The 20,701-nt window shown below is 55.2% G+C and overlaps 1 protein-coding gene across 1 annotated transcript in view; it reads right to left on the bottom strand.

Moving 5' to 3' along the window:
* SKAP1 (src kinase associated phosphoprotein 1) overlaps nt 1-20,701 on the bottom strand; it is a 118,340-nt gene that overhangs the window by 7,433 nt on the left and 90,206 nt on the right. The window contains exons 3-9 of the mRNA XM_084301252.1: nt 18,964-19,044; nt 17,633-17,716; nt 15,657-15,781; nt 14,840-14,903; nt 13,655-13,810; nt 9,747-9,803; nt 4,365-4,477 (exon numbers count right to left, since the gene is read on the bottom strand). Of these exons, the coding sequence (XP_084157378.1) occupies nt 4,365-4,477; nt 9,747-9,803; nt 13,655-13,810; nt 14,840-14,903; nt 15,657-15,781; nt 17,633-17,716; nt 18,964-19,044 (680 nt within the window). The remainder of the gene's footprint in view (nt 1-4,364; nt 4,478-9,746; nt 9,804-13,654; nt 13,811-14,839; nt 14,904-15,656; nt 15,782-17,632; nt 17,717-18,963; nt 19,045-20,701) is intronic.

Raw genomic sequence — 20,701 nt, 5'->3', positions numbered from 1 at the left:
TGTCTGCTGGTATTTCACATTAGCAAAGGAAACAAGGATGCGTACTTGAAACACAGGCGCTCAACAGGCTAAAATATTAAAAAAATACGCAAGGAAGTTGTGACGACGGCCGAGGTGTTGGCTTGTCACATTTTGGCAAGTCTGTGCCAATTTTGAAGCCTCCGTGATCTGTTTTGCCTGGGTGCCAGCTACTGCAGATTAACCACTCTCCAGACAAAAAGGACTCCGATCCGTCTCTCTGCACACATTTGTGTGTATGTATGCAGTATATAACACGTAAATCTCTAACCCGACTGCAGCCTGAGAAAGTTATGGCCAGGGAGGGACGGGTTTACCAACGACACCCCACTTCAGTGTCTCCCGGCTCCGCAACCCCAAGTGAAATTTCCACTTCCATTTACGAAGCAATCTGGGAAATCACCAGGCATTTGTTACACTGGAAACAAAAGCGCTTTTTTGCCACCCATTCGAAGCAGGGCACCGCCGCAAATGTCACCCCCGCACCTCCCCGGCAGCTTAGCGAGGGGCTCGTTACTAAATCTCTGTCTCATAAAGGCAGAGTTGACTCTGGAGGAGCTGCTGGTTATAACGGTGGCTTTGGAAAATGGAAGCATTGTCACACTTAAAGACACAAATTTCCCCCGTAATATATTCGAATGGAAACCTCTGAATCCAATACTACATGGGCATATCTAATAAATTCACAATATTTCAGCCTCAACAGCCTACAACGGTTAGTTTTAAAGATTTATGTGGTAAAAAATTACTCGGTGATGAATATAGTTTATTCTGCGCAGTATTGGAGGGTATAAGGAATTAAACTACTGTCTTTAGCAGTGAATTTATTATTACCTCTGTCAGAGACGAAGCCTTTAACCGCATTTATTATGAATTTCAGGGCAAAATAAATGCCGGGGGCCGCCCGAAGCCCCCACGCCGAAGCGGGACCAGGTGCCGGCACCGGCAGCGGCCGCGGGCCTGGGGGGGGGCTCCGGGCCCCGGGCGGGGGGGCTCCGAGCCCCGCGCTGCGCCCCGGCGGCCCCGGCCCCCTTTTGTCCTCGCCTGCGCCGGGCGTCCCCTCATTTATACAAATTACCTGGGAGGAATGAGGCTGCCAGGGGCTCGTTCTGGGCGATTGGCTCCCGCCGGGGGGGCGCGGGGCCGGCCGCCGCGCGATGGCCTCGCTCCGGTGTGACCGGCGGGTGACCGCTGACTTCCCGCTGACCCCGGCCGCCCGCCCCGTGCCCCCCGCCGCCGGCCTCCCCCCGGCCTCCCCCCGCCGCCCCCGCTCCCCGCCGGCCGTTCGGGGCCGTGCCGTGCCGCTAGGTGTCAGCACCCGCCCGCGCTCGGGGCCGGCCGCCGGGAGCCGCCGGGACCCGCGGGGCGTCGGGGCTCGGCTCGCGGCGAGCGGGAGGCGGCGCTGCGGCACGGCCGGTACCGGGCACGGGGCCGCGGAGGGGCCGCCACGCCAGCCCCTCGACGGGACCGCGGCACCCCCGGCCCCGGCCACCCGGGGGCCCCGCAGGCGGCCGCAGCCCCGGGGCAGCCCCAGGGCCCGGCGAGGCGCTGCGGGGGCATCACCGGAGCTGCCCCGGGGGCCCCGCTCCGTGCCGCCACCGGCCCGCGGCACCGCACCCGGCTCCCTCCTCCTGCGGGTCCGTGCTGCGGGCAGCCGCTGCCCCGGGGCGCAGCCGCGCTCCCCGCTCGCCCCTCACCCTGCAGCGGGGGCCCAGGAAAAGCCCTCGACGGCCGCGGGCCCCCGACCCCCAGCCAAGGCCTCCCGGACGCTGGCACGGGCGGCCAGGTGAGGGATGGAGGCCGGGGGGACGCGGCAGCGAAGGGACCGCTGCAAGGAGGGACCTCGGGGACAAACCCGCCCTGTCCCCGGGCTGGGGCGCGCGTCCCCTCCGTGGCGGCCTCTCCCACCCACCCCGTGCCCGCAGCCCCCTCTCCAGTGCTCTGGGCTGCTGCCAGCTACTGATGTCCACTAACCCCCAAATCACTTTTCCCCGCTGTTGATGCTCGAAATGTCAGACAGGACCCGAGCAGCAGCCGGCATGTGTTTCAAACACACCAGATGGATTTTTATATTAGCTACTATTTCATGTTCAGACAGAGCGACCGCACCGCTAAAACTGCAGCCTCGATGCTGCCGAGTTTGCTTCTGTGAGATTAATTCTGCGAAATTAATTGGGACAAGATTGAAAAGGAAATTAAAATGCAGCTGAGTGAACAGGCTTTTCAAACACCTTTCCCCTCCGCTCGCCTCCCTCCTCTCCCCCCTTCGCCCTGTGCTGCCTCAATTCTGCTGCGGCCGCGAGCATCCGTCGCGCAAAGTAATTTACGGGGGAAAAGCTCCCAGGACCGATCGGTTACGTGTGAGGAAGCCAGCACAAGAGTCGCAATCTGGAGCCACTGAAGAGAGCAAAAACCCTGCCGTGACTCCAAGCTGTGTCCCCGAGCTGGCGGGGCAGCGCCGTGCTGCTCTTCCCACGCACCCGGACGGGATCTGCTGAATCCGCTCGGCCGCCGGCGGGACAGGCTGGGGGGAGCCGGGGCTGCGGCCAACGGGGGTCACCCCGGGGACGTCCGTCAGCTGTTCCTGGCAAACCCCCCCCCGGATAAACGAGGTGACAAGCCCAGGCTTTGGGTTCAGGCCCGGAGCACGTCAGCCTCGTCTCGCTGCTGTAAAGCAGCGGGGGGCAGAGTTGGTAAATGCCGCTGTAAAGTGCTTTGAGATCCACAGATGGGAAATTCTCAGCCTTCCAGAAAGACACAGTGACACCAAGAATAAAAGCCGCTCTCTGCTGATGCCAAAGATGCAGCTGCCTTCACGGGGATGCACAGGAGCTGGCTTCAAACCCACCCCTAAATGTCAGCTGGGCCGTGCCGTGCTCGGTGCCGCGCGAACCCGTGGGGAGGCGGACGAGCTGCCGGTGGTCGGCCCCCACCGGGCTCGGGGCTGCTGCGGCACCAGCGGTGCCCGGCTCGCGGCCCGCCGGGGGAGCTGCAGGCTGCAGTCCCGGCCCCGCCACGGCGCAGACGTGCCCGGCAGGACACTGGGAGCCCGTGCCAAGGGTCCAGCCTCAAGGGCTCAGAGAAGGCCTCCAAGAGGAGGCCTGACGCTGCTGCCTCCACTCCCCTGCCCATTGCTGCAGTGGCCGGTCACCTATTTCTACCACGGTGACATCCTGTGCCTACCACCAGGAGGCAAAATTAAATCCTGTTCTTTTTCTCAGCTGTAAAACACGGTGTTGGTCTTAGCAAGCCTCAGACTCTTCATCCCCAAGGATCTGTAACCCACCGCTGCATGTGCTGCCCTTCCCTGCTTCGGGTTTGCTCAGCCTCCCCCAGGCAGGTGCCCACCGTGGGCAGCTGGGGCACGACAGCCCCCTGTAAGCCAGCAAACTGCAGCGTGCCCCCACCCCTGCCACCCCACGGAGGATGCTCAGCGCGTGGGTGATGCTCAGCACTGAGACGTGGCTGCCAAACCTCCCTGGAGAGGGGGCTGGAGCCAGAGACACAGCGCAGGAAGCCAAAGGCACCTGCTGTGCTGGCACCTCGGCCGAGGGATGCTCTGCGCAGGGCTGATGGCGTCGTTCCTCCCTCCTTGCTGCCAGAGCTGCACTGAGCGTGCAGTCGGGTTGTGTGGTGCACTGCAAAACCACCCGCGTAACGCAGCCCCCCCCACTGCATCACTGTGCCCGTGCCAAATCAGGGTGAGAAGCGAAATGCCTCCCACAAAGTGCCCCCGGCCCCGCTCACCGCTGCCAGCCGGGGCCACTGCAATCAGGTGGGGGGCGGCTTGGAGCCAGGGCAGGGCCCTGCGGGGACGAGTGGGGCTGGCAGGGTCACAGGCACCGATGGCTGCCGGTGGCCCTGCTCTCACCCCTGCGGACCTGCTAGTGCAAACAGGTAATTTATTCACCTGCGTGCGCCTGCCGAAGAGAGCCCTGGTCATACTTGGCTGAGCAACTCAATTACCCCTGTAATACCTGAGCAACAGCACGCACAGACTCCATTACTGTGAAAAAAATCTTGCTTTGGGGCATTTCAAGTGCCACATGTGAATGCAGGAGGCACGGACAGGAGCGGCACTGACTGCTGCAGGCAAAACCAGGGTGACAGCGGGGACACGAGCTGGCTGCTCCTTTGGCTGTGGGAAGGGGAAGGCACAGAGCGGGGAGCAGGATGCTGGGGTCCCAAGTGGGAGCTGGACCCTGGCATCTCGCTGCCCCCTCCACTACTTGAACATAACCCTGCACCTCGATTTTCTCTGTTCACCGACCTCCCCAGCTCTCAGGAGCTCGTGTCTGAGCCACAGCCCCACGGTGGCAAGCGTGGGGGTCCTGGCGGGGCCCTACCTTGCTCAGGATGTAGATGAGGTCGCCACGGTGGAAGGAGAGCTCGTTGGGGTGCTCGCCGCTGCAGTCCCACAGGCCTTGGTAGTAATTGGCGTAATCTCGCTGGGGGCCTCCTGGGAAGCAAAGCGGAAAGGTGAGGGAGATTACATGGGGAAATACTGGGGAGAGGGGATTACATGGGGAAATGTTGGGGTCATGGTGTGAGGTGTCTGGAGAAAGGGGCTGCAGCCGGTTGGTATTTGGGGGAAGACAAGAAAACATTGGTGTTATTTTGCGTTTCAGCTGAAAAGTAAAGGCCTGAAAATACCACAAGAAAAAATGGCTGGTCAATAAATAAATGCAGAAACACGATGAGTAAAAACGTGCGAGCACACTGACACGTGCTTCAGCTTCAGGAGACCCGAACTAAAGCTGCTGGCTACAAACCACAGGTGGACCAAGCCATCCGAGTCCCTCACCTCCTCCCCGGGCCCTCTCCAAGCTGTGCCCCTGCCCTGGGAGGGGGCACGTGGCACCAGCCGGGCAGCGTCCCCCCAGTGACGGCTGCTTATTGGCCATGCCAGAGGCATGGAAGAGGAATACCACTAATTAGCATCGGTATTTGCACGGGGCCTCTGGGAGGGTGCTGCGGGGGAAGGTGACAGCCAAGTTTGTTTATTCATTAAAGAAGCCATGCAGGGGATTTCAGCCGATTGAGCAGGGCCCACTCAGCAATCAAACGGCACTGACTTCTCAGCCAGGACTGCCCAGAGCAGGAACAGGGATGGGAGGAGGGCAGGGAGCAAAATCTGCCTCAATCCCTCGCTCCCGGGCGGTCAGAGGAGGTCCCAGAGCGCCAGGCGCGATGCAGCCTGAGGGTGGGGAAGGCTGCGCCTCCGCTCCTGCCCTCAGCCGGGGAGCTGTGACCACAGGCTGTGCAGAAAGGAAGGGAACACGTCAACCAGCAAACTCAATTTTTTCCTCCTTTTAGGGGGAGGCAAATGGTTTGTTTGCTGGAAGCCGAGGGTTTGGGATGATGAAACCGCCAGCAAACTCTGTGCCAAGGCTGCCCTCAGCAAAATGTGTGCGTGGGTTTTATGGAAAGTGTCACAGCAGCATTTCCAGACCAAAACATTGCCATCTTTGCCATTTCCCATCCAAAACTGGCCCAGAGACCATGGAAAGTGGGTCCCCATGGGGCTGAGAGCATCCTGCTGCACAGTGGGACCAGGAGGCTCATGTCCTGCGCTCCAAGAGCCCCGCGGCTGACGGAGATGCTGCTCCATCCATTTTGCAGGCTGGGGACAAAACTCGTCCCAGCATTCCCAAACCATCACAAAACCACCCAAAAAACAGATTCGCAGCTTTCAAGCACGCAAAACAACCATTAAAACATGCACCTGGACCAAAGGTTTCGGTCGGGAGACTGTTCTGATGGTGCAGCACCAAACTGAGGGTGACTCCCGATGTCACGACAGGACACCGCTGCGATGATGCCCCCAGGGACAATTAAACCCAATAAAACCACATTCTGCAGGGGGAGAGTCGAGCACCAGGGCTGTACCAACGGACTGCGCTGCTCTGCCATGCGACTGAACCAAGCCCAGAAAGCATAAATAGAAAATATCGAGCACATGTTGGAGGAAATGTTTCTAATATGGTATAAGGGACTGAGTGATAAGGGTGCATCTGGAGTACTGTGCCCGGATTTGATCACCTAAATATGAAAAAGGACATTACAGAGATGGATAATGGTACAGCAGGGAGCAACTGGAATGACTCAGGGACTTGGGGAACTTAAATAGAAAGGCTGGGAAAAAAAAAAAAAAGAAGTAGGTCTGCATCCTTTGGAAAGTATTAAAGGGGGAGCACGCAGTGGTGAGGAAAAGATTGTGAAGGGAATAGAAGGAGTAGGAGCTGCTGAGTTATTTAAGCTTGTACAAAGTGCAGGAACCAGAGGTTATGAACTGCAGGCAAAGGAAATATCAGGGTGTGCAGGCACGGAGCAAGAGGACAAAGCAAGCAGCAGTTCTGGTAGCAGCCAGTAAATTGTGTAACCACCAGGAAAGGTTATTGCAGGAGGATGTGAGGACAACAGCGGGATGCAGAGAACAACCCAGCAGGGGGGAACGGTGCCTGGCACCGACCTGCTGGGTCCCCCGTGAGCCACGGTCACCTGCTGAGGACCGGAGAGGGAGGGAGGGATGCACAGCACCAAAATGGGAGGGCTGGACTCCGGGGGAAGGCTGCTCAGGGGCTAACTAAAAACCCTGTAATGCTACGGAGCATTACGGTTAGCTGCCAAAGGGCTTCACACACTGCCATCCCCCCGTCAGCCTGCGCTCCTGTCACAGAGTTATGCTCTGTGTCACTGACGTGCTGGGAGGGGAAGGGGTTCTGGGTTAACACAGAAAATCTTCCTACAAGAGGTCTCTGGAGATGAAGGGGCCCGTTCCCCTCCCCAGCACTGCCCGGGGCCACCTTACCCTTACGCAGGGCGGATGCTGAAAGCAGCTTGTCTCAGCTTCCCATCCTGCGTTTGCTTTTCCTGCTTTTTATAGGGATGAGAAGAACTTGGAGGCATCTTGCCACCCTGTCAGCAAGGAGTGGAGAAAAGAGAAGGTGCTGGTAGCAGAGACTCCACGGAAGCTGTGCCCAGGATCCTGGACGTGCAACTCCCCGAGTACAAAGGGAGAAAACTTCCCCACCAGCAGAAAGCTTTGTGCTCCCAGAAGTTTATTTTTCCCACAACATCGGCTGGTTGGATGGAAGGCCTCACCCCTCCCACCAATGCTACCTTCAAAAGGTCAAAATTAATTGCATCAGCTGAAGATGCCTCGCACTGAGAGCACAGCCAGGCTCTGCGTTTAATCCCTAGCCACAGTTTCATAAGCAAGATGTTTGTGCAAGCTGTTGAAAATATCTTGCTAAAATTAAGACCATTCGCAGAACAGGGATCCTGGCTCCCGTTTCAGCACTTGAAGATAAGGCCAGGCAAGGGAGAACATCGCTCTGCAACCTCCTCGTGGGACGGTGGACGTCCCAGGCGCCCTGGCTAGATACGTGAACCTGCACCCAGGGCAGAGACGTGATTTCAGTGTGACTGATTTACACTGATATAAGTGGGACGAGAGCCTGCTCCCACATTTATGGGCCTTGGGGTCATTAAGAAAACCAGCCGAACGTGACAACTGCCTCATTTTCTTCTGCAGCCCGGGCAGCCCAAGGCAGGGCCGTGGGGGAGGCGCTCTGCCCCCGTCCTTTTGCTTTGGGCTCGTTGTTTCAGAAGCCTGTTGATGCTGAATACTAGTGACAGGCGTCAGCAGCTCAGCGGTTTTCGCTGCTGTGCTTGTGCTCGGTGAAACCTCCCGCCACGCTCAGTGCAGGGACTGCGTAAGGAGGCAGGCTCCCGGCCTTCTGTTATTTCTCTGCAGATAGGATGCGTGCTGTTTGCATGTGGCTGGTAAGGTTGTGCTGCAGAAGCAGCCCCGCAGCCTGTCCAGCACAGAAGGCAGGGGTTAAGCAGCAGAGCAGAGCGAATGGGTGTCTTGGCTGGAGCAGCCTGCAGCTCTCCGCGGGATTTCCAGGGCTGCTCCAGCCTCGTGGCATCCTTGTGGTTCTTAGAAATTAGAAACAATAGTTTTCCATTAGCCAAATGCTCATCTGGCACTTTGGCCGCCTGATATAATTAAGAAATAGCCCCCCCTCCCTCCCTGCAGCCCGGCGCGCTGCTCAAGGACTCCTGTCATCTCTTGCTCACCCTTCGTCCGGTTGGACGGAAACACAAATTACCGAGGCAAGAGGCACGAGGGCTGGGGTTCCTGGCACTGCGATAACCTTTCCCTCTTGAAATGCAGCCCAGCATTTCAGAGGCAAGAATCTAACATATTATTTAGCATAAAAACAGACACAGGACTTAAAGCGATCATGACAACACTAATAACTAAAGCAGTTATAACAATTAACAAAAATTACAACTGCCAGGAAGATGCTAATGAGTATGAGCAGGGCATTAAAATGCCTGGCAGGACTGTGACAGGCGAAAGCCAACATCCCCAGGGTGGCCTTGGGGTGCTGGCTCCCCACGACACCTCTGGCACCGGGGGGCCGCGGAGCTGCGCTCTGCTCCTGCGAGCCTCCAGCCCCATCCAGGGGGCGCGGGGGCTGCTTCTCTGCCCGTGGATGTTTGGATGTTTAAACACTGGGAACACTCGTGGAAGGCAAAGAAAAATGCGTGTGTGTGTGCGTGTCCCAGCTCCTTCTGCTTTCCTTAGCCCGTGCCGAGGAGTCTCCAGGGATGACTGTGCAGCCCCGCATGACGACCACGGTATGGTTTGTAAGGATCAGGATGTCTTTTTTCCGAGCTCTGGGCGCTCGTACCTGCTGTAGCTGCCACATGCTCCAGTGGTCAAATAAGTCATCATGTGGGGAGGGCTCGGGTGGGAAACAAGCACTGCGAGACCACGAGGGGTGGAGAAATGCTGACTTGCCCTGGTGCTGGGGACAGCTGGGACTCCACCCTGCGGGCCCAGTGCCACCAATGTTTTGGTGCCCTCCTGGGGGCACTACCCAAGGCACGTCCAAGGTGTTTGATGCTGGCTGAGGGGAAGTGTCCATCAGGCTAACCAGAACCGTCAGGGGAGTCGGGCACAGGGGCTGTGGGACAGACAGCCACAGTCTGGGGGAGCAACCAGCTGAGCAATGCCTGGGGCACTCGTGTGCCTGTGTGCATGCGTTCAAGGGAGCACAACCCCACGATTTAGGCACCTGCTACCCGCAGTGGCCACCACTGAGCCCCTCCAGCCTCCATCACCCAACACCCAGGACTCCTGCCTTGTCCCCCTGGGTCCCCAGCCAGGCGGGCACCCCCCATTCAAGCGTGTCCCCTCTGAGCTCTCCTGGCCAGGCCAAGTTCCCTGGGGTGCAGGAGGCAGCAGGAATCCCCCGGCCAGCCCAGCCCCGGCTGCTTGGACACCAGCGCTGCTTTCCTGCGCCGGGGAGGAAGCAGAGATGGAAAAGCGAAGCAGGTGGGACTGGGGAGGAAACAGACCTTCCGCTCCTGTCCCACAGTGCGGGTCCTTAAGGAAAAAGCAGGGGCGGGGGCCCTGGCAAGCATGGGGAGGCTCCTGGGCCGCCCGCTCTGTGTGGCTGGGCAGGCGGCCCTGGTTCCTGGGGTGGTGGCGGTGTCCGGCCGGCTTCCCGCGCCCGGAGCCCTCCCTGTGGCGGCTTCCTCTGGGCCACCGGCCCTGACTCACGTCCTGCTCAGCCTCCTGTTGTTCCTGCCCTGGCTCCTCTCCCCGGCCCCTCGGCTGTGCCCTCGTCCATCAGTGCCTGCACCCCGGATCCCTCGACCGCCACCACCCCTGGGTCCCCTGGGGTGGCCAACACGGGGCGGGCTCTCACCATTTCTCTGTCCGCTCCCGGCATCCTCGCTGTCCTCTGGGATGGAGGGCTCCTTCTCTGGGGGGGAAACAGAGCAGAGAAGCCAGTGAAAAGGCTGTGAGTGTTACTGCGTGAGACATAATGGTGCCAGGCCATCACTAGTGCTGCACTAAACCCGCAGGCAGGAGCGGGCTTGGGCTGTGAGAGCATCCGACTGTCAGAATAATAAATTCCCGGCTTAATTGTGAAGAGTGGAAGGGAGGAAGTCACAGATAATATTTTAAAACATGCTGCATAAAAATATAAATTGTTGTTAACACTGGTAAAAACAAATCACTTATTATAGCCTCATAAATTTATGTAGCACTTTGCCAAGTGCCCTATAGGAAGAGATGCTTCCTGTGCAGAACTTGCAGCCTCGGGAAAACAAGACGCTGAGGAGAAATGCCAGGACAGAAACGCACGGAAGGATTGTGGACAGAATCAGAAATTACAGAGGAGAAGGGACCCCAGGCAGCAAAGAGCAGAGACACTGGCACAGCTGTGCGAGATTAGGAAAGAGAGCCCAAGAAAATACTAAGAAATGATAGCATGGAAAAGTTTAAGTGTGAGCAAGGACAGGGAGGCTGCAGGTCACGGGGAAGCCATGGGAAAACGGCCGGTTACTGTCGGCAGTGAGGATCTGTGCGCAGGTTTAAAGGAGAATTAACACCAGGACACAACAACCCCAGCCCGAGCTGGGCTCTGCTCGAGTTGGGTGCGCAGCGCCCATGGCCCAGGCCTCCTCCTGCAACCACGATGCCAAGGCTGGGGCCGGCCGCAGGGCCGGGGCTCGCTCACCGTGGGGCAGAGCCGCCGGGAGCCCCCGGGTGGCCTTCTGCTGATCCCCTGCAAGGCGACCGGGAGGCAACGGGCCAAGTGGCAGCAGGAGAAGTGGCAGCGGGCCAAGTGCTGCCGCTGGGCACTTGCTGAGGGCACGGCCCCGGCCCTGCCCCAGCCGTCTCCCCCACCCGGCCCTGATCAATGCAAACCAGGTCAGGCCTCCGCTGTGAATTACAAATTGGATCCCGAGTTGGAGGGTCACTGTGACTGCTCCCCCATTAGACGGGAAGCGGCACCAAAGATCTTTTCTAAATAAATCAGACTTTATTGTAAAACTCGGCCACTGACGAGACAGAACCTCATTAGCATTGATTTTAAAATAAATTATTGAAAGTGGCTTTTGCCTGCTCTTTGCATTTGTAAAAGAGAATGTAAATGCATCTGCAGCAGCGCTCTGCCTCCATCATTCCCATGCATGCTCCCCGAAGCCCCGCATCTGGATTCCTTTGTACTTTAACCAAGGGCCCCCAGCCCCTGATCCAGTCTCGGCACGAACTGGGGGTCAGTCACACCCAGTCCCGTGCCAGGCCACGGAGACCCCAAAGCCACCCCCAGGTGGGGCAAACCAGCAGCCCCCAGGGGATGGGGCCACGTCCCCCAGTGTGCGATGGGATCTGCAGTCACAGCGCGCCCACACCGCTCCTGGGCACGTGCATGGCTCAGCCGAGCACCCGCGGCCACCCCAGCTCCTGGCCGTGCTCCTCACACACCTCTGGCTTGCGGCCGTGCTGCTTCCTGCAGGCTCCGCTCCCATCCCCGGAGCTGGGCTGTCCTCAGGAAACCTCCTCCCAGACCCCTGTGCCCCCGTTTCCCCTCCTTTAGGAAGCCCCTGCCCTGCTGACGATTCGCGCTGTGCCTCTTGCAAAAGGTGCTCGGAGGAACCGGTTTAACGCTCCCCTCCACATGGCTGCCCTTCTGTCTGTTGCTGCCAGGTGCTCTTCTGAATCATCTGGAAGCAAAGCCCTGCCCCACCAGGGCCCGGGCCAGATACCTCGGTCACCATCAGAATTTTATAGTGACGAATTAGAGGGAAATGCTGAAAAATGCGCCTCCTGGGGCCTGTGCTTCTGCCCCCATGCTGCCTCCTTGTGCAGAGCATCACGGCCCCAGCCCCACCGCCCCTGGGAAGATGCCTTTACCGTTACCAGGGCAGCACAATCCTGCAGCCCCCCCTTGTCACCCCCACTGGGGTCCAGGGCCCCCCTGCAGACCCCAGCCCCAGCCCTGGGCACGGCCAGGGAGCCGGTGGGCCGCGTGCCCCACTGCTGCGCTGGAGCAGCCTGGGCGTTGGGCAGATTCTCAGAGGAGCTGTGTTTTAATGTAGCAATTTGATTCAATTTTCCACTCTATAAAATTACCCATCACTGCTCGTTGCTTCCTAACAGACACCTTCACTCTTAATTTAACAATCCTATCGAATTCTGCCAGGGAAATTGGAAAAATTTATCACCTGTGAAATTTTATTTTTCCTTGGTTGTATCTGTTTTTGTAAAACTTCATTAACGACGATGACTTGCTGAGGAAATTATCTCTTCATCTCCCCCCCCTTCTTTCTCTCCTCTTTCTCTCTATTTTCACTCGGGACACAAGGGAGGCAGCAGGGCCAGAGGAGACCCCAGCTGGACAGGGATGCCCTCCCACGCTTATGGGGGCCAAGGGTGTGAAGGGTCCCAACGCCCTGCACCCGGGGGAGGGCATTCAGACACGTTTGAAGGCCACAGAGCGCTCCCGCAGCGGATTTGCAGCTTTTGACACACTGCATCTCAGAGCAGGGGCAACGAAAGGGTCTGTCCCTAGGGCAACTCCACACAAGCTCACTCCAGGATCACTCCAGGATCACACGTGGAACAAATCTCACATCTGGTATCTGCCCTGTGGGTGGTGGCAGCAGCGAGGAGCTGGACGCAGCTGCCAAAGCAGCCAGGGACACTGAAAGCCCTTGGCCTGACAGTTTGTCAGCACTTCCCACGCACCCGCCTAGGGACCGCAGGGCAGAGGCTCCCGCTGAGCTCAGGGATCACTGCAGGTGTGCCTGGAGGAAGGAGCAGCTGCTGCCCAAAGAGTTGACGATGTAAACAGAGGTAAGAAGGAAAGATGAGAGATGGACAGAAGCTGAGGCTGTACCCGGCGTTGTGCTGGCAGCCCGGGGCCCTGGAGCCTCAGCTCCGCTCCCGGCAGCTGTCTGGATGCCACTCGGAAACCGCTGAGCAGAGATTTCCTCTGGCAGCAATAGCACGACAAAGATCTTGGGCACCATAAAAATTTCTGGTGCATTTAATATATTTTTTAATCACTATGAATATAAAGTTCTGAAATAAATAAGAAGAAACAAGGATCTATTTTGCATGTCTGAATGCAGGCACCAAGGGGCACTGCTCGAGGGGATGGGGTGCAGGGTTGGGCAGTCCCAACCTCAGCAGCGGCAGAACACAGCACGTGTGTCTGAGTAAGGCTCCGGTGCCCTGGGGCATGTCACACTGTGATTTCTGCTGTAAGAAACGTTGCAGACCGTGTCACCCTTTCAGGCTGTTTGGTTCTGTGCCAGGAAGATTGCTTCTGGCTCCTTTAACTGACAGCCACTGCCCTGCTACCTCCAGGCCTCCTGCACTGTTAGGGAACAAGCACTAGTCTTTAATGCAGTTATTTTATCATCACTTGGAAGGCCAGTAATCGCGTTACAGCCATGACTGCATGCCCAGAAGGGAGCATTTTCATCATCTAACTCTGATTTTCCAGGTAACACAGCCCAGAGATTCCACTCTCACCAAACCTAATATTACTGGAGCTGAATGGAGCACAACCTCTAAAAGCTGCCTCACTTGAATTTACAAAGCCCCCACCTCACCAAAACAGAAAGGCACGCTCTCGCAGTCCATCAACCAGTCTGAACAAAGAAACAGGGTAGCATCTCTGAGTTACAGGCTTATTAAACTCAGCAGAGCCTGAGATGTTCATTCCCATCAATGTGTTAGGCCATGCTTTCCTGCCACATTTGCAGGGTTAAAGCTAGGGCATGGCTCGAGTTTTAACCTTAGGTGGTTGCATACCTGGAAAAACCTCATAGACGTCATCCTCTTCCATCCCATCATCCGGATTCAGGGTAGTGTTGTGGGATGCTGTGGTCACCGAGTCAGAACTGTCCACGTCATTGTAGAGCTCTTCCTCGTCCTCCTCATCGTACGGGATAGTGAGGGAACTCAAGTCTGCAGGAAGCAGAGAGCAAAAGCATGGTGAAAAAGAGTAAACTTTGCCAAGCAGGTTGCTGGTATTTTCAGTGAGTTGAAATCAAGTAACAAAGCCTGTGCAACGATACTTGGCGCTCACTATGGACTTTGCAGAGGGTGAACTGTCCCCACACTCAGCCCGTGAGCATCTGGTGTGAAGAAAATGGGGTGGAAGCTGAGAGTAGGCTAAAACAAATTAAAAGCCCAAGAAAGGATGGCAAATGCCAGAGAGCCAGCCAAACTCAAGCGCCTCCAGGAACTGAGCCTCACCCCATTCCTGGGTGTTTCAGGGAAGGTTGACATCAGCAAGACAAAAAAGAAAGAAAGTGCAATCACAGGGTTTGATACAATGAATTAAACAAAACCGATCTGCAAGAACATGATTTAAAACTGGAAAAGCACCACTCGGTCTGAAATCGTGCAGCTGTCTATGGTTTCTGGAGGGTTTCAGTATACAGGACCGCAGTTTCTTTTCAGTTTTGCTGTTTTCAAACTGGAATGACTCCAGTGGGGCTGGGCGATCCCTCATCAGCCAAGCAGAGAACAGCAGATCTATGGCAGCACGGAGCAATTCCTGTAATTTTCTTGTCCTAATTGGTAGCACTTGCAGCTTTTGGGACATCACAGGACACTGTTCTCTAAAAACAGTCAAAAGTGCTGGAGGTGAAACCAAACACCTATGGGCTCCAAGCAACCACCTCTTTTTAACTGGCTGCTCAAAAGAGCAAAGCCCCAGAACCTCTCTTTTTGCAAAGAGCAGATGCACAGGAGTAACAGGGGTTGGGTTCCACTCCCAGGGCTGGGGAGGGGACTGACTGCACAACTTCACAGCAGAGGAGTAGAAAGGAGGATTCTCGATTCCCTTCTCAGCTCTGTTGTGTCTCCAGCAAGGTCTTGGGGCTGAGCACAAGCCCACACGCTGCTGCAGGGAGCTGCCCAAGGGAAGGGCTGCTGGGATCTGCCCCAGTGAATGCGGCACAGCAGCTCAGGCCAAGCTGCCAGACTCACCCTTCAGGAGGAACTGGATCTGATCCACCCAATCTTCAGCCTCTGCCGGACTTGGGGCTGTGAACTGGAGAGGGATTCACCTGTTACCATGCTGTTTCTTATATGTACAAAGATGTAAAAGATTTCCAGCTAAAATAAGAGATTTAGCTTTTGGATCTACCATTCTGTACCCTGTGGACTTTGGGAAAACCATCTCACTTCTTGATCTCCCTGTTCCAAACAGGGAAATACAAGCGGAACAAAGCTAGACTATCCCAGAGGAAGGCTGTCAAGCCTAATTCATTAAAAGAATTCAGATGAAAACCACAATCCCTGCTGAATATACTACACTGACTCTGAACAAAGGCTCTAGATCCAAGATCTCCCTGAAGGTCTGGAAGGCTCTCATATACACTTTGTGGATTGGGCCGGGTTTTTCATTATACCAGTTTGTAGGATCCCTGATGGATGCTCAACAAACTGAAGATTTAAATTTAACACGGCTCTGAACCGCTTATTTAAAAATTGGCTTTCCACACCCAATCTTCTGCTGCTTCTAACCCACGTTTTCACTTAACTCTTGTGATTTTCAAGTGCAAAGAGAGCCCAGGGTCACTCTTGTGCCAAGGGAAGGTCCATGTTGAGGGACCAGCTGAGAAGGAGAAGCATCAACACCTTCTGCAGTGCTTCTTGGTTTGCTTTACCAGGGACCGAGGTCTGGAGATCCACAGCCTCCCTGACCCTTCAGGTCCAGCCCGTGTCCTGGACCTGGGAGCACGTGCTCCTGTGCCTTGTGGCCAACCAGCACAAAGGCTCCTCTTCTCTTCCCAGTTCCTACCTCATAGGTGCGTTTGCCAGGGCAGATTAATTCAAAACAGCATCTTCTGCGAGAGTCCTTGCGGAGATGGAAAGCCAGCCGGGCACTATATTGCTCAATGGAGAAGGTGCCTTTAGGTTGCTTGCCTGGAAGAAGAGAAATGTGATTACTCTTGAGTCTGTAACTTTTTATCAAACCTGCAGCACTACTGGGTGCGGAAGACGTCTGTTGCCCACATAGGGAGGCCAAAGCACACCATGTGCCAAGGGGAGATGTCAAAGAAAGACTCAATCTAAGCATCTCCTCTGCCCCCAGAAAACCCAAAGAGAACATTATAAGGTCTTCACAAAGACACAGTAAAGAGGATGTCACTGTAAGCCTCGAGAGATTGTGAACAGCCACTGAAAGGTTGCCAGGGTCACAAGGTTGCTCGAGATGAGCTGCTCATAATGAAGCAGAGACCACTGTGTACTTGGGGAAATACGATAGCAACAATTCTTCCACTGGTAAGGAATTAGCGGGCTGGCATACAGAAAGAAATACTTAGCGGGGCCTTTGAGAATTGGCCTATGGATCCTGTGGATGCGCGCTCACGGCCCCTGTCAGCCAGGGTGGAGAGAGGGAACTTCACTGCTGTCATCTGAGGCGCTTTTATTTACCCCAGCTGGATACCCAGCTCATTATTTCCTTATCAATCTTCTTGACTAAGTGTGGGAGTATGACTCAGTGACTCAGCCAGTTCCTCTTAACCTTTTTTTTTTTTTGATTTGCTGATCATCCACAGAAACTTCCAGAGACAAAGGCAAGCCCTATAAAATGATTCCAGACCACCCATAACAGGTTTGCTTTATTCTGTTACCTTCTGGAGACCATTTGGTAGCTGACAACTGCCTGCCTCCCACAGAAACAACAGAATATCAGCTCTTACCTTCAGTACCTGCCTCTGCTAATATCTTGCTCAAAATTCCCAAGCAACTCATACCCCTGAATACACCTCAGCCACACTGGCTGATAGGAAGCTTCTTTGCAAACCTTCATGAAAAAGTATTCAAGATCCTCAAAAGCTGTAGAAGGAGGAGAGACACCCAGCTTCATCCCCAGGAGCCACTGGAGTTTGCTTGTGCCCTAGCTGCAGACTGGTCATTGAGAGCCAAGGATGTACCCGTGTGCTCTGTAAGCAGTTAACCTGCTGAGTTTCTGGATGGGTGGAACAGAGTAAGGAAGGCCGTATATTTCATCACGCCTAACTCCGTTGGAGATATTAGCTGTCTGTTTATATGTACCTGATGGAGCATGACTGCAAAATATTTATACACACTGACACGTGGATTATATACAGTCACTTAGGGGGCTGAAGCCCAGCTGATGGCTAATCGAAAACTTGGTGTGTCATTTTATTTACACACTGCTCTGTTCCTGTCTTTCTCTTGTTCTCTACCTATAAAGATGTTGAGGGTTAAAAAGCTGAGATATACCTTTCTATGAGAACCTACATGTTATCCCTTGATAGGGAATTACAGCCTTCCTCTTATTTATCATATGTCTAAGAAAAGAAATTGGGGGTTCAGCAGGAGCAAGATGAGATGACATCCAGCTCCCTTAAGTGCTTTTGGAAATTGCAGCCAACATCTCGGCTTCACTTGAAATGAGCACTAAAGGTATGTTTGCTCATTTTTACACTAATTGCCTAATAATTTTCCTTTGTGACACACTGTCCCAGGGGGCTCCTGGGGACCAGGTGCCTGTAAGGCTGCCCCCTCCCAAAGCAGGGCATTTCCAGGCAGCATCGTGCATTGTCCTGGTAAGAAATGACTGAATTAAAATTACTTCAGCCAAATTCATACCTAAAACCCCAGCAGCTGAAGATAAGGAAACAGCCCACTGTCTGTGCTTTTCTCTTGTCAGGTCCTAGCCTGCCCTTTAGCAAGGGCTCTCCCCTTCTCCTTCCCAGCCCTGTCCACAGTTTGGAGACCAGGGGTGGATGTCTCATCACTTACTTTTCTCATTGGCATAGTAGTAAAAGGTCCTTTTGTTGAGGACACACCACCGCTTCTGCCACTCTGATCCAAAAAAGCTATGGTCTAGAAAGAAAAAGACAACAAGGGAATAAAAAACATGAAGTCCTGCTCTTTTGTTGAATGCTTCTCTAGATGAACACGCCGGCAGGTAAAGATTTTCTTACTCCCAACAAAATCCTGCAGATTTCTGGCACCAAATTTAGGCAAGCAAATTTAGATACAAAACCTCAGCTAAGTAAAGGAGAGCAAGCCAGTCTGGTGGGCTGGAGAAAACACAGCTTTGGGGTGAAACCTCTCTAATTGAGGCTTAAGCAACTGTCTTTTATGTTGTAATTGAAGCAAGCTACAACATGCAAAGGAACAGTTATGCACCTCAGCTGGTGATCATGAGGAAAAAAAGGTTGTTCTTACCTCATCCCACCTGTCATACAGTAAATAAATCAAGATAAAATCTGACTGATGAGGAAATAATTTGTAGCTTTCACAAGAGTCAGTAAAATCAAGATAAACCTGAGGCTGACTCACAATCCTTATCTCAACTTGCTAATGTGTGTGATGCTACGAACTACCTTGTCTTCACTGGGATTTTATCCTCATTAGGTATTGCTTGTTAGAAGGGCACATCTTGCCTTAGAGGACTAGGCTGCTGCTTAATGCAATTTCTGGGTTTTAATCTTTGTGGAGTTTGATGATCTACAAAAGTGAATAAAGGCTGTGCTCTCCTTTTGTGTATGATGCCTAAGAAAAGCCTAAAAGATTCTGCTTGTGTCTGCTGACAAATCTGCAGAAAAGGATCTATTTTCCTGTTTGTCCTTCACCTAAAATTTTGCATTCTTGGTAACTTTGAGCTGTCCTGAATTGCTGGTGGAGTCCCTGGAGCACTCAGGCAGGGTGGAGGGTGCTCTGGGTGCTGAGGTGTGGTGGAGAGCCCCCAGCCAGCTTCTGGCCTAGGTGCCAAACCCAGGGGGTGGAGATGGGGGAGAGTTTTGTTTCTAAGAGCCAGGTGCTTAAATCCCTCAGTCTGTCAAAGGGATGTGAACTTCTAAACCACAGCGGCAGCTTTCTGAATCCCACTGTGAGAACCACCAAACACCTAAATGTCTTTTACCTCCCCTTCCAGCTGACCACCTCTTTTACTAGCAGTGACTTGGGTGTACTGTGCTTCTCAGGGTGGTCACAAATTATAGCAGCTCCTCCACCAAAAGCCATCCCCCACCATCTCACTCACCATCTTCCTCTACCTTGTCAGGCAGAATAACAACACAGCCCAAACTGAGCCCCCCAGACTTGATGTACTTGTCAGGCCTTACCTCTGGACCTCTTCTCCAGATACCCTTGCTTCAGAATGTTCCCTGTGTCTTGAACAGGCCTCGGCGTGACTTCCTCCAGTCCTGCAGGGAGCAAAGCAAAGCTTTGGCGTTTCCAGTTCACACAGTGCCTCTCCACCGTGCAACCCACATGCACGTGAAGTCCAAATGGAGAGGCACAGATCCCTCCAGAGACCTTTCTCCCAGCTGTGAAGCATCCTTGCAGAGACATCACACCACCTACGTGAGTCCTCAGAACTGTGTACCCCCCACGCACTGGCATTTTGAGGGTGTGCTTGGACCCATGCTGCAGCCCTCCCCCATGAGGGGACAGGCACCATCCTGCAGGAGGCAGAACAGGGCACAGCAGCACGCCCGCCCCGATGCCAAGAGCTTCGTCACGAGCTCAGTCCCTCCTCTCTCCGAGGGTCTCCCCCACAACCAGCACATTTATCGTGCACGTTACCGCGTCCTCCCAAGCCCCTGTGCAGACACGACCCAGCTCAACCTCATGAGCTATTCCCAGTCCTGGCTGCAGGTTCCAGAAGCAGTCCTCAAGGAAACCTCACGCTTCTCACAGCTACGCAGACCCGTCCCCAGAGGGCTGAGACCGCCGCAGCTCCTGGGGCTGCTGCCAAGCCCCGGCCCCCCCACCAAGGCTCCCTTGGTCGCTGGGGGCCTCTGGCAGCAGGCAGGATCCGCTCAGGTTCACGGACTCGTGGTGCCCTTGGCCAACACCTGGCCAAACTCGGCCCACGGGGGGTCTCTGCCCCTCGCTGTGCTCTGCATCGCGCTGGCTGCAGCTCGGCCCCGCAGGTGGCATGGCTGGGAAGCCCCTGAGCCACGGCCTGCTGCTGTGGTCTCCCCCTTCTCTGCCGCTCATCTTCTGTCATCATAACTTGTACTGAAAGACAATAAAAAATGACTAACGAAACACCACTAATCATCCCCCCGGTGGCTGGCCTTGGCAGCCTTTTAAGTATGAATAACTTCCCAGCATCCCAGGTCACAAGAGCTTCTCTCGTTTCCTTAGCGCGTCGCACTGACGTCCAGCTCTCGGCCCAATCCATCCCCTGTCAGTTCCCTCACTCACAGGCTATTTTCATTTTTGTGTTTTATCGTTTGCGAACTCAGTGCTCGCTATAAATCCTCCACAAATGGCTCTCGGGGCGAGCGGCAGACACAAAGACACACAAAGTTTGGTTTGGTGGAAGGCTCCCCTACGTGCGTCTCCTGCTGCTGCTCTTTGCTGGCTGGAAATCTGCAGCAGCCGATGGCCAGGGCCTCGCACAGCGCCTGGAGGACGTGGGCAGCCCCTTCCCGCAGGGATAAATCCCACTTCTCTCGAGTTCGAGTCGTGTTGAGCTTGCTCCTAACTCCAGAGAAGTGCAGGGCAGCTGCTTCATGAACATGAGAAAGGGGCGGTTGGCCACGGGGAGCTGAGAGCAGAGGGGGAATCCCCTTCATACAGCTGGTGCTGAGCACCACTCTTACTGCTGCTCCTACAACAAAACCACACGAGGATGCTGAATGGGACCCAGAGTCTGTGTCAGGGTTCAGGCCGGGCTGTATCAAGGCTCAGGGGATTTTCCCAGGGCGGGTAGCCCAGAATTATGTCCCGTGTTGCTCCCGCAGCCTCCTTGGGCACAGGTGGCCCCGGCACTGCCAGAGACGGGGCCGGTCGCTGCCTTGGCCTCCAGCAGTGCTTGCCACGCTCCCAAATTCAGCAACAGGGCTCTGT

This window comes from Netta rufina (assembly GCF_964035555.1).
Source record: "Netta rufina genome assembly, chromosome: 24".
Taxonomy (NCBI): domain Eukaryota; kingdom Metazoa; phylum Chordata; class Aves; order Anseriformes; family Anatidae; genus Netta; species Netta rufina.
The sequence above is the reverse complement of the archived record's forward strand: the minus strand, read 5'-3'. Positions and strand labels throughout refer to the sequence as shown.